General features: G+C 40.4%; 1 protein-coding gene across 5 annotated transcripts in view; it reads left to right on the top strand.

The window, feature by feature from the left end:
* The window catches only part of UBAP2 (ubiquitin associated protein 2), a 75,570-nt gene that overhangs the window by 7,498 nt on the left and 54,410 nt on the right, over positions 1–13,662 (top strand). For all 5 annotated transcript variants that reach the window (XM_017746584.1, XM_017746585.1, XM_017746586.1 and 2 more), the window contains exons 4-5: positions 2,137–2,290; positions 3,965–4,042. In XM_017746584.1, the coding sequence (XP_017602073.1) occupies positions 2,137–2,290; positions 3,965–4,042 (232 nt within the window). The remainder of the gene's footprint in view (positions 1–2,136; positions 2,291–3,964; positions 4,043–13,662) is intronic.

The following is a 13,662-nucleotide window of genomic DNA, read 5'->3' on the forward strand; positions in this document are numbered from 1 at the left end:
GACTTTCCATTTGCAGCAGCTGTGGCAGTTTGGTTTGGGATAGTTAGAGGCTTGTGGATGAGCAGAGAAGGACTTGTTTCTTTGCTTAAGACTTGTATTCATTTAACTTCTACATCCATTTTATGCTTTTCCATATTTCACTTACTAAGCCTTTGAAGACAGAACAAAAGAGACCTTCCAGGCTTTTATTCTTTCCATGTAAGAACAGGCCGAGAAGAATTCTTCTTTTACATATTTTCAAAGGTCAGGCCTACAACTGTCATTTGGGTTGCCTCAGGCATTGTCAGCTGAAATTGTAATCAGTTACCTCCCTTACAAAGAGAGACAGCTTCTACAGCCTGTGATGGATCCCCATGCTCAGAGGTAGCACCATCCTCTATCTTAAAAGACATGCCTGACTTCTCAAGGCTTTCCACAAAATTACACTTTTGGAAAGCATGGATCTGATACTTTCATAGTCATCTTTTTACTGATCCTTCCTAAGTTATTTTAAATCTCACTCAGGAGAAATGCTGCTTCCTCTTCAGCTTTGCAGCCTTATCCAGTTCTGGGTATTTCCTGAAATGGCCAAAGATGTTTTGGCACCAAGCCCATCAGTGAAATAGTGCATTCTGAGCTGTACAGACTTGGCTCTTCAGTTGTCCGTGCAGGTATTTTTCCTCTTGTGAGGTGTCTGAAGCACTAGGATTGTTTTAGTGCAGTTACACCAGCTATGGTAGGTGAAGCCGTGTGATACTTACTGAGGGAAGCAGCTTTCTGCCTCAGAGATAAGGTGGTGTTGTTCAAATGTGTTTAGTTTTGTGCTTCTGATCAGTGCTGATTGGGCTTCACCGAAGTTGATTTAGACCTCTGTACCGGAGATGGAACTGAAAAGTGATTTCAGCCCTCATTCTCACCAATGCCATGCCAAAAAATGAGAGAATAACCATTCTCTTTGTTCTTATTCTCCCAAAGGAAACTCTGCAACACTGAGTTTGTAAAGTGCTTAGTTACCTGCTTTTTTCATGGCATTGGCTTCCTAGGCAGATTGGCCTAGCTGGTCATGGCCTGGCTCCATAGAGCTGCTGAGTTGCTGTTGGTGGAACTTAGAGATAGGAATTAAAATTATTGATAGAAAACCTTTTTTGGTTGATACAGGTGCCTGTCAGATGTCATACTTCAGTGCTTCACAACAATTTGTATGTGCAAATATTCTGATATTAAATATCTTAACTGAGCCGTAAGCTCCTAGAAATTGGGATATACATGTAAACCTCTCTGCTATCTTAATGGCTTGCAAATAATACCTTTTCTTTGTCCTTGCTTTGCAGCTATGGCTCAATAGACTAACCATGCAATTGCATAATATGAGTTGCTGAGCTATTCCTGGCAAGTGTTTAGTCATTTTATTTTCAACTCCTACAGATACTCCTATGGAGTTGATACCATCCTTGAATTTTTTTTAAAGATTGAGTTTAATATTAAAACAGAAGCCTGATGTTTGGACCTTGATCCCTTGTCTTGTTTAGACATAGCTTTTCCTGTGTTTTGCTATGTTTGATGGTCTGTAGCTGTTAAGAGTGGATGGTCTGGCTTATCATCAGTTTTCCCAAGCTGTTGTTTTGCTGTTCTGTCTTCTGGGGCTTAAATTCTGGTATGTCTGGATGAAAATTTTTCTTTTCTGTTTGGGTTTTTTCTTTTTGTTTTTTTCCCCCTTAGGCCAGATACTTATTCTCATCAGTCTTTTGTTCAGTGATACTTGCAAGATTTTTTTTTCCTTTTCCCTGTGAGAAAAAGATAGCTCTGTTCATGCTCCCTTGCTACATTTATGGATATATTTGAGTGGAAAACTGTTGCTTGCTTTGCAGATGTTCTATATTACTGTTGTATTCAGTCTTCCTTGAGCTAGTAAGAGTTCATTATAGCCAGAAATATTTGGGATTCTCACATTCCCTAAGAAAATTGAACTTAAAATTTTTTTCTTTTTCATCTCTTTGCAAAAATACCGTCTGCGTTTCCTTTTTATATCAGTGTAGTTTGCATACGTGACATTATGCAAATACCTGGGTTTTTTCTGTGAACAGGGGTGAGAAGTATGCATTGAGAGGTGTCTCCTCCCTTTTGACTTTTGTGTCTGATTCTATTCTACCCAAATAGACTTCCTGGGAGACTGTAGGGGGAAAGAAGAAAAGCCTTGGAAAGGAAGGTTCAGAAAACAAAGAGAACAGAGAGAAACGAGGGGATAGAGAAGTGAGTCGCGGACGGGGAAGTTCCAACAGACGGGGAAGAGGAGGCAGCCGTGGACGAGAGTGTACGTATAGGGGTTAATTTTTAAAGATTGAGATGCTTTTTTTGCAGCTGGAACTGACTGAGCTAAGAGCGAGTGCTTAACGGAACAAAGTCCGTCGGACTATAGCTCAGCGTTGAAGGGATCATAACTTGTTTGTGCCACAGGTATGCTTGATCTGTCTATGTGACTTGGTTTTGGGAACGTCTGTACTTGTTCAGAGACACTCTGTTTAATATAAGTCTCTGTTCTTGTTCGATGAGTTGATCTTGTTATTTATGTAAGTTTTAGAATTGACTCTTTGTAAGACTACTTGAGAGCGAGTATGTCGCTGCACAGCTGATACACTTTTTTGTTTCTTTTAATGAAAAAATTATCCAGCTTTGACTCCATCTCCTTTTATGAGTGGGAGAACCTGAAGATGTTCTCATCTTCTCATAAGGGGAATGAAAACACTGGGATGATTATTAATCTCTAAATATATTTCTCACATAAATCAACCAAAGGTGAGTTTCTGCAACAAAGAAAATTCATTGTTAGTTGAAACATTTCAAGCTTTGCTATAGTTGCAGTAATACATTGTACAAAAGCAAACTGATGTTTCCAAGTTAGATAGAGTCACATTAGATCACCATTGGATACATGTTGCTTTTTTTAGCTAAGTTTTGTCAGCATTCTCAAAGCTGTGTGCATTGCCTGTAATGGCTGTTTGCCACACTAATAGATGAGAAAAGACATCAGTATGAATACAATACGTTTAGCTTTCCACTTATGAGCAGGAAAAATATTTGCAATATTAGGCAACTCATCTTATTCATAATTGGAAGATATTCAACTGTTGTGCCAATATAGCCATTGTGAATCTTTGTAGGATAGAGTAATGTCAAAATGAAAAAATGTTAATAAAACATGCAGCTAGACTTAGAAAAGTGTAAATTAGATCCACCAAAATGAAAGCAAAGGGCAAAATTTTTTACTGGAGAGTTTGTCTCTTTTTGTAAACTGGAATTAAAGGCATTTCAGATGGTTACCAAATCTTGGTATTTTCTTCCCAACTTTATGTCCAAGCATTGTTGGTTTTCTTGTTACCATTAGGAGAAGTTGTGCAGTACAATGTCTCAGCAATGAGTGTTTCAAGAGGCCAGTTTTTTTTTTCCCCTTAATGTAGCCAGCCATATTTCAGAGTACCTTGTCAGGAGTTTCCCAGAAAACAGATTGCAGAGCTTTTCTAGTGCCTTACCTTCACCCAGTCATCAGCCCTCTGCTTTAAATACACTGGAGAAATCTCTTTCCATGCTTTGTACAGGGATGCAGTATGAGCAGACAGGAGAAGAGTCGGTGTTATTGGTTGTCCTTTATTTTTTCACTGTTGTCAACCAGTGCGTTATTGAGGAAACACAGAATGAGGCAGCTGTATTTTTTGCCTCATTAAGCAGAGTAGGCTGCAAAACATGGTGCTTGTAGAGGTTTGTCTCCTGAGGGACTTTTCCTTCTTATATTTTGCTTCCTAGCTGTCCAGTACAAAGGAAGCATAACTTGCTTCTAGCGTGGCCTCAAAGAAAAGGGGTAACTGAGATCTGTTGACCAGCCCACTTGAAAGTTTTGCCTTTTCTTTTGAGGGGTTCAGGTTACGCAGATGGCTGTATTGTCTCATGTGTGAGTCTCTAAAGCTTCTCTTAAGCTGTCCTCTCTCCACAGTTAGAGCTGAAGAGAATGGAGTGGACAACAATCAAGGAGACAGGCCTTCAGACCGTGGGAAACGTGGCCGTGGGAGAGGTGAGATGGTGGCACTGGTGTGGGACTTGCAATGCTTTCATGTCCTGAAATGGAACTCTCCCATTTATTTCTTTAAACGCTTCCTCTTAAGCATTTTTTGGCTATCCTTTGATTCCATAAGCACTTCAGCCACCTTGAACGTGCGTACATCCTAATCCCTTACTGTTTATCGTTTCTTCGTCTTGGAACAACTTAAAAAAAATTGACACAGATCACTTCTGTGGTAATTTCCTGTGTGGCAGGCTGCTGTGCTCTGGCTATGGAGAGCTGTTTTCCCAGATTGACTCATGCCAGCCTCCTGTGAGTGGGAGTGCACTGGGTTCCTCAGGATGTACCTTGGCAACAGGAGAGCACAAGATTCCATCTGTATGGCTCTTGGGGAAGGATTTGATGTGTACTTGTACCATTCCTTTTGGGTGGCTCTGGTGTCAAGCTTGCCTTCTGTTTTTGGTAGCCAATCAGAGAAGGAACAAGCCACCTTAGAGAGATTTTGCTATGAGAAGGAATTTGGCATGGAAGAGTTGATGAGGAGAACTATGGAGAAGGAATACCATGGAGTCTTAGGTATAGCTCTGATCCTATCCTGTAGAAGTGGTGGGATAATGGATTGGATGTGGAATCAAGTGATGTGTATTTGGTTTGGATTTTCACTGGTTGGGGTGGAGAAGAGGCTTGTTTTTCCTTAAAGTAGGAGGAATGAAAATGAGTAACCCGTGTATGGTGCAGATTATGGGTAGACGAGGGTATTAAATAAGTTAAATTGACAAAATGTATAGCAGAACTAATGTACATAGTAAGTAATGTCTGACGCATGAGAAATTCTGCCTTCAAAGGACTCCTTTCTCTTGGGAATGTTGGGCAACAAGGCATTCAGAGGCAGGCACATCCAACTTCATTGTCTCCAGATCTTTGCAAAGATGCAAAGAAATAGCTTCCAGAGGTTTGCGTGCAAGTGTGTCTCAGCTGTGCCTGTGAATCAGCAAAAAACAAATGGTGTGTGCAGAGAAGTAGCTTCGCAGGGCAATGTGTGGTATAGTTCACAGCTACAATTTTTGGTATGTTAACACTTTTAGTAGATGGAATGTAAGTCTTGCTGTTATTTATGTTGTAAAAAAATCCGTTATGTTCAAATTATAAAGGTAGGACTTAAAAAAATTCTTCTGTGAAATGTAGAGATAAATTTAAAATACAGTGTTTTTTGCTTTAACCTTTGCAAATCATACACTGCTTTTGTTATCAAAACTGCAGCTTTCTAGATGAATATCATATCTCAAACTTCATCATCAGATCAAACTGACCTGTCTAACTGAAGAAATAGAAACTTCAAAGAGTTTCTGTTCACTGGCTTCGTGTACATAGTATTACTGTATCTCTGTACCAAATATATTAGACTGTACTGTGAGCAAAGTATCTTAATGAAGTGTCTGTGATAAACCTGTTGGCCAGCTACCAGGATCATTATATTACAGGTGTGTGTATTCCATACAGGAAATACCTGATTAATTTTACAGTGTAAACCCTTGAAATCTGCAGGGAGTTTTAGGAATGTGTGTAATTCAGTTCTTACCGTTTCAGAGATACGTCACCTTCTTTCTTTGGATATTAATAGGAATAATAATAATAATAAAAAGCTTCCTGCTGTTTCATTCTGTTGTCTTTCTTTTCTGTTACACAGAATATTCAAATGAGAGATAACATACTTCAGCTGAAAGTAAACAGATTGCTGGTAATCGCCACAGAACCCGTTTCTAGAAATATTTCATGCAGTGTGTGTGTGTGTAGAAATCTAGGTGCTGGATATGAAATAAGGGGTCAGCTAATTTTCTGAGCAGCACGCTCTCTCTATTTTAAGCTACCTTCTCAGGCAGGAGTTATCTTACTGGCTGCCTTCTAGGAGATTTGCGGGGCCATCATATGTATTATTGCTTCACTGTACAAAAACCTAATTCTAAGAAATGATAAGCAACAGAAAATAGCAAAAATGGGATTGACACAGGGGTGATAATGTGCTATTTATTGAGGGGGAAAAACCCTGGTACTGAGAATTTGACATTCGGTGTGTAGGCACTAGCTTCATCTGGTAGTAGATCTTCCATTAATAACTGTGTCACGTTCCTTGTAACTTTATAGTAGGTAACTTTATAGTAGGTAAACACAGTGCAAACACCACTGGGTGCTGATATGTAGGGCATCAGGGATTTAAAGCAGATACAAATTATTGACTGATGAACAGAAAGCAAAAATGTCTTCCACCATGCGTAACAGGATACATTTCAGCTGTAATTGCTCTTGCCTAAATCTTTTCTTATTAAACTAAGGGTGGAAACTTTGTATTGGAGTCAGGGAGTATCTTGTTTTAAGATGCCCTTCTCATCTGTGCTTCTTTTCAGAACCAAATTTCTTGCATGAGCTTAATTTAGATGTAAGAAATACTGTAATGGTGATGAGCAGTGATTGCATCAAAGTAATTATATTTGTCAGTATTGCAAGGATTTGCAACTCTCTAGAATGGAATCTCCTGAAGAAATTGTGGAGGCAGATGGTTATGTATTTAGGATTGTCAGCTATAGAATTAATCAGCTGCAGTGTTATATAGAAATTGACAAACCTTACAAGCACAGGTTGTTTTTATGCTGCTGTTTTAGTGTTCCTGCATCTTCAATTTTAAGTGCAGGTCTGATTCTCCCAGTTACTCTACCTCATATTGAAGAGGATGCAGTAGAGCTAGAAAAGGCTTTTGAAGGTACTGGGAAGTCTGCAGTTATGAGTGTGAGGAACAAATAGACTAAGATTTTTCTGCCTGTGAGAGAGGACTGAGTGGGTGTGTGGTAGAGATCTGTTAAATTTCTGTAGGGGCATCAACTGATCATGCCAAGCAAGTATGCAAAAGAGAGAATATTATGTGAGATCAGCAGGTTACAGCTTCAAGATGAACTTAGAGAGTTAGTTCTTCATACATGTAGTGAACCTGAGGAACTCCTTTCTGAGTAAGATGATGTGTTGTGGAAAATGTACACATAAAGAGATTTGACAATTTCATCCTAAAAAAGAACCGTAGGCAAGAAAATGAAAAAACATGAAAAATTTTCTTGTATGTAAATTATCTTTGACTAAGGAAGTCAAAGCCACAAACAGTTGAATACCAGGAAAGCATCCAAAGAAGCTGCACTGTGGTTTCAGTTCGTGTTCTCTTCCCTAGATATCTAATTGACCATGGCTTATAAAGGAATAACAGGTAGGTGAGCTTTTGGATTTGGTTCAGCATAGAAATTGTTACAGACTCATGTATAGTAATTCTCCTGCTTTGCAAAGACAAGACAGAATTGTTGCTTGCATTTCTGTTTCTCTCTTTACTTCATTATTCCAGAACAACATGCTGTAAATGTGGATTCTGCCAGGGATTTTTTTTCCTACAAAACAGATATAAAAATGAAAGGAAAAAATGCTGTGTTTTAATTCCAGCTCTTGTTTTGTCTGCTGGCTGTATGGGAAAACAAAACAGCTTATCTTTTTCATAGATATCTCATTATAGTCCAGTTTGTATTCTTGATCTCTTTTTTTTTTTTTTTACCATTTTCCGATAAAAAGTATACTATCCTTGAACCAACTGAGTTTCTGTAACCAGAATTGCATGTATAAACATTCCCTTGGTTCAAAAGCTTAGCCCAGTTGGCGCAGGATATATCTTGGATTTCGTTTGCCAGAACTAGGGAGGATATTGTTTTTTCTAAAACATGAATGTGGAGTAGACCTTCTGGAAGTCAAAATTTGAAGTCTGTTTAGTTTTGCTGTGGTTCGTTCTGCATTAGTTAAGAAACTCTGTCATGTACATTTAAAAAAAATTTTTGCTTAGTTGTAACAAGTCACCTATTTTCTTTTAAATATAATTTTAGAGTTGAAAGTTTTCAGCATGACTTGTAAAAATACTCTAGAGTACATGCAGTATATAAAACTGATGAATTGCTTCTAGCTTTATGGTAACTAATAAGGACAAAAGTAATTTGTATTATTAAATCCAACTTTGCTGTTTGTTTTGGTAGTATGGAGTACCTAGAATACAAAGTTTCTGTACTTAGTGTCTTTACCTCTTAAGGCATAAGCCTCCATCAGCTTGGTGTCTGCTGGGAGGATGGCTGGCTCTGCACTGCCAGATCAGAGACCAGGGCAGTTCAGTTACTGTGTAGTTAGAGGTAAGCACAAATTTAGAGTGTTGCCTGCCCTTCCAGTCTGCATTTCCCTTTTCTTGCAGCTGTTCTTCAGGCCCATTTTTAACCTTGAAGTAACTTCCCCTAATTTAAACCCTGAGTGAAAATCTGAGTTTTGAAATAAAGCACCTGTGTTGCAGTGGAAGGATTTAGTTCTACAAGCTCAGCAGACTTGATTTTTTGCAGAATGGGCTGTTAATTGAATGGGCTACGCCCATCTGAGTTGTGCTTCTACACACCTTTCTCATGCTGTTAAGTGTGCATTTGCTTTTGGGGGAGAAATGTTGTGAAGAGAGAGAGCAATTCTTGCTGTGCATGGATGGTACCATAGTGGAGATGTGATTGTGTGATGAGTGTTTTGAACTCCCAGTGGGTTTTAGTGAAAACAGAAAAAAATGTGCCTCCTGCCTGGGTAGTATTGACTTTTCTAGAATTCATTCAGGAGAAGAAAAGTACAAAGAGTAAGGCAGCCCCATCTACTCCCTGTGGAATAGCAGCAAAACTAAGAAAAGGCAGCAGGTGACAGTAGTAGGAGACTCTTCTGAGAGGCACAGAGGCACCCCTTTGGGGACATGTTGTACTTTCTAGAGGTGTGCTGCTTACCAGGGGCTCTTATCAGGGATGTCACTGAGGCTTTGTGCAGTCCCCTGACTATTACTTGCTGCTGTTGTTTCATGTGGGTGCCAATGGTACAGCCAGGAGCAGCCTGAACAGTATCAAGGGGGATTGCAGAACCCCTGTAAGGGACTCTGGCGTAGGTAGTTTTTCATCCATCCTCCCAGTCAAAAAACAAAGGGAGTTGAAAGGGCCAGTTGTATTTGAAGAATCAGCAGATGGTTACAGGCCTTGTGCCACAGCCAGGGATTTGACTTCTTAGACCAGGGCACTAGCTTTGAGAAACCTGGTCTTCTGGGGGATAATGGGTTCCGTCTGTCTTTGGTCATCATGGCTTCACAAAGGGCAAGTTGTACCTGACCAATCCAGTGGCCTTCTGTGATGGAGTGACTGCAGCAGTCAACAAGGAAAGGCTGACATCATCTACCTAGACTTCTGTAAGGCCTTTTGACATGGTTCATGCATGTCATATCTCTGTATTGGAGAGAGAGGGATTTGAAAGGTGAACTATTTGGTGGATAAAGAATTGGCTGGATGGATGCAGCCAGCAAGCTGCGGTCAGTGGCTCTATGTCCAGATGGAGGCTGATGACAGGTGGTGTCCCTCACGGCTCTGTCTTGGGACTGGTGCTCTTTAGTATCTTTATCAGTGACATAGTGAGATTGAGTGCACCCTCAGCAAATTTGCAGATGATATTAAACTGAGCAGTGCAGTTCACACACCTGAAGGATGGGATGCAATCCAAAGGGACCCAGACAAGCTTGGAGTGAGCCCATGGGAATCTCATGAGGTTTATTTAACAAGACCAAGTTCAAGATGCTGCACTGGGGTTGGGGCAATCCCAGGCATAAATGCAGACTGGGAGAAGAACTCCTTGAGAGCAGCCCTGCAGAGAAGGACTTGGGGCTTCTTATGGATGAAAAGCTGTCATGAGCTGGCAATGTGTGCTTGCAGCCTAGGAAGCCAACTGGCTTGTGGGGCTGGTGAGGAATGTGAAGGTCAAGGGCTGACTGGGCTGCAGTGACTGTGATTGGGTGGAGGTTGACATCTTTGGGGCAGTGATGAGGACACACTGCCATGGCCTTCAGGAGAGCAGAATTTTGCCTCTTCAAGGAGCTGCTTGGTAGAGTGCCATGTGATAGAGCCCCGGAAGGAAGAGAAGCCCAGGAAAGCTGGTTAATATTTAAGGATTCCTCCTTTCAAGCTTGGGAGCAATGCATCCGAAAAAAAGGAAGTCAGGCAAAACTACCCCAACTGCATAGATGAAAAGCAGCTCCTGGACAAACTCAAATACAGCAAGGAAGCCTACAGAGGGTGGAAGCAAATACATGTAGTCTGGGAGGAAGAGAGAGATGAGATTGTCTGAGCAGCCAGGGTTCTGGTTAGGAATGCTGAAGTTATATTGTTGGTGATAAATGAATACAAGGGAAAATGTGGGCCCTCTCTGTAAGAAAACAGGAGATCTTGCTGACTGGGATGTGGAGAAGCTGGAGTTACTTAATGATTTTTTTTGCCTTGGTCTTTTCCCACAAGATCTCCAGCCACATGAGTTATTGAAGGGAAAGGCAGGGGCTGGGAGAATGAATAACCATCCACCGTTAGGAGAAGATCTGGTTTGAGACTGTTTGAGATATCTGAAGGTGTACATGTCCATGGGACCTGACAAGATACATCTGGGGGTCCCAAGGGAACTGGAAGAGGAAGTGGCTAAGCCACCATCCATCATGTTTGAGTTCCCACTGATGGAAAAAAGGGAAGCATAGCCTCCATTTTAAAGAGGGAAGGAAGGCAGACTGGGGGAACTAGAGGCCAGGCAGTCTCACATCTGTGCCTGGCAAGATCCTGGAGTAGATCCTCCTGAAAGCTAAGTGAAGGCACATGGAAAGTGTGAGGTGATAGGTGACAGGCAAACTAACCATCACCAAAAAAATAGAGGCAGGCAACATGGTCACTGTGGACAGCAGGGCTTTTTAGTGGCTTTTAATGGTTTTCTGGCATTTAACAAGGTGGGAACTGGTTTGGAGAGCTGATCCAAAAGTGAACAAATACTGTTTCCTGGTAGTTGTTTGGTGCTCACTAACTGGAAAGTGCAAAACTGTCAATGCACAAAGAGCAGAGCTTGTGATCACTGGTGAGGAAGACCACAGCTGTAGTAGTTCTGATTTAAATGGGTTTAAGTTACTGTGGGACTGTGTGCTCAGAATTTGGGTTCCTGCTGTGAATTCTGGTACAAAGCTTCATTTGTTCACTGACTTTTTAGTCACTCTTAAGAAGCATTAAAAGTTTGTAGATGCCTTACGGGCATTCACAGTTGTTTCATGACGAACTTCTCTGTCTTTAAAAGACTGTACCTTCTGTGTTAAGGCCTTTTAAAAATTTTAACAGCTGAGAGGAGTAGCTTTCTTTGTATGAGAATTTAAGGACATGACAGTGGTCTGGTTGTGTCGGAGACAATATTAGCCCTTTCCACTGGCATCTTGCACTAGTGACCATGGTGTATGAGATCCCATGTCTGAGTTAAGTGGTATTGCAGTGGTTAGCACTCACTGTCCCAAATTTTGAGTTAATTTTTTGTGTGTTTTCTAGCTTTGAATTTAGTGTTTTGGTTTGGTACTTCCTTTTGCCTTAGAAAAGTTTTTTTGCATTTGTTGGTAAAACTTAATTTAATTTGAGTTTTGACAGAAAGCACAGATAGACACATCATTAAGAAGTTCAGGGAATCCACTTGAAAGTCACGTTCCAGATTATCTTGCAAAGTGATGTGGTATAAAAAATGCCTTGCTGTCTAGTAGCCTAAGACTGTGCATAGAACTTCAGGAGCAGCATTATTTCTTTTTTGCAATTTCTAAAATTGTTCGAAGTCTTTGTTGATGTTTTTAGCTAGTAGTTTATTGTGCCCATTATGGGAAGGTATCTTATATATCCCTGGCTTGCTAAAACAACATCTCTTTAGTGTGTGTCAAAAGAAAAAAGCTATTTATTTGATAAGTAAGGTGCATGCAAGCGAAAGAAAATAATAATGCTAAATAATAAAACCTCTCACTGTGGAGAGACCCTGGTAAATTTTCAGATTTTCAGATTCAAATTTTCTTTCTGTGAGTGTGGTTTCTCTCTTTGAAGCTGGCTGTTCGGCGTGGGCCCCTCAGGGCCAACCGGTGTAGGGTCTCCCGTTGTGTTCTGGTATTATTGAACAGTCCAGAAGAGAAGAAGAAGAAACCGAAGTCCCAGGGAAGCAAAGGAGTTTAACTCCTTGTCTCTCTCTTCCAAGAAAAGGGTCCAAGAGCTGGGAAAAGCAGGAAGGTGCTTGCCTCCACTCTGCAGCAGCAGCAATCTCTGTGTCCTTGGACACAAAACTGCTTTGAAAAGTTTACCTGCCTTTTTTTTTTTTTTCTTCTTTCCCTTGGACTCAGTTTTAAAGGCACAGAAAGGTACAGGATTCATGTATGGGCATAGAGTAGGTGATAGGAGATTCACATAAAGTCACCCCAAGACAGTATGCTAAGGTTGTTCTTTCAGGCTTTTGCACTTGAGATACTGGGGTGACTTACCTCCTCTTCTAAAATCCATTTCTTCTTTCATGACAGCTATTTCAGTTATCTCTGTACCTGATGTCTGTCTCACTCAATACTATTTCTGGTTGACTGTTTGTGTGTTTCACAGCTCCCAATTGGACTTGTACCTCAGGCTGTCAGAAAATTGTTGATCTTGTTTCTGTACAATTTCTGTAAATGGTCTTTAATGCTGTATTGATAGTGGTAGAAAGTAATTTTATTACATGATGGCCCCTACCATATCCCCAGGTAAACTTGTGTAGCTGGTTCTACGCTTAAAAAAACTTGGACAAAAAGATAATCCAGAGTGCTCTGACTTCTATAGAGGATAGCAGTAGAGTAGGTAGGTTGAGCAGCAAGATTCAGTGGCCAAGTTGGAGGCAGTTGGGTACAGCAGGGTTTGGGGCACTGTTTTTTATGGCAAAGAGCACATGGGCTCGGTGAAGAAGGATGTTGAATGCCAGGTTGCAGCAGTTGTTGCTTCTTTCCTAACCTCTCTCTGCCTTCTCTCCAGCCAGTTGTGAAAAGAGAGCAAAATAATGTAGTGGTAACAGAGTTGGTCAGTATCAGACTTAAGCTATTCTATGTTTTTGTCCCAACAAAATGCTGTGTTGCTGAACAGAAAATCTTCCTCTAGTTTGATGCTTCTAAAAAGTCTTGAAAAAGTTGGTCCAGAAATGTCTTTTAATACTTGGACAGTGAATTGGGGTAAGGGAAAGAACGAGTGGTGAGAGCAGGAAACAGAACGTCATTAAAGTAGAACCTTGATAAACTGGTGTTACCATGTCCTGGGAGCTACTGCTCTTGTTCAGTTTAGGTAGTAAGGAAAGTAAGGAGTAATTCTGATGCGACTGTGAACAGCCTGTCATAGGTAATTCTGATCTATGGACACCAGTGTATTGGCGATTTAGGATTATAATTTTTGTGTGCTCAGGTAAACTTGCAGTTGCTTGGTGACTTATAGTTACCACATAATTTTGTCATTAAAATAAACATTGTTTTGTTCTCTGAGTGAGGCTCTTGACCTCCTTTTCTTGTAATACAAAGTAATATTCTTAGCCTTTCTCAAAAAATCCTGAACAAACTGGAAAAGCCTTACATAAAACCCCTAAAAAGGGGGGGAAGGAAATCTATGCAGAAATATATCACATATAAGAAATAGTTGGTAACACTTTTTGTAGACATTTGCTTTGTTTATTCTTGAATAATGCAAAAATTTTCATGCCTTGTTGACAATATGCAATGTGCA

The sequence above is a fragment of the Corvus brachyrhynchos genome, unplaced genomic scaffold, assembly GCF_000691975.1.
Source record: "Corvus brachyrhynchos isolate BGI_N302 unplaced genomic scaffold, ASM69197v1 scaffold139, whole genome shotgun sequence".
In the NCBI taxonomy this organism is placed as follows: domain Eukaryota; kingdom Metazoa; phylum Chordata; class Aves; order Passeriformes; family Corvidae; genus Corvus; species Corvus brachyrhynchos.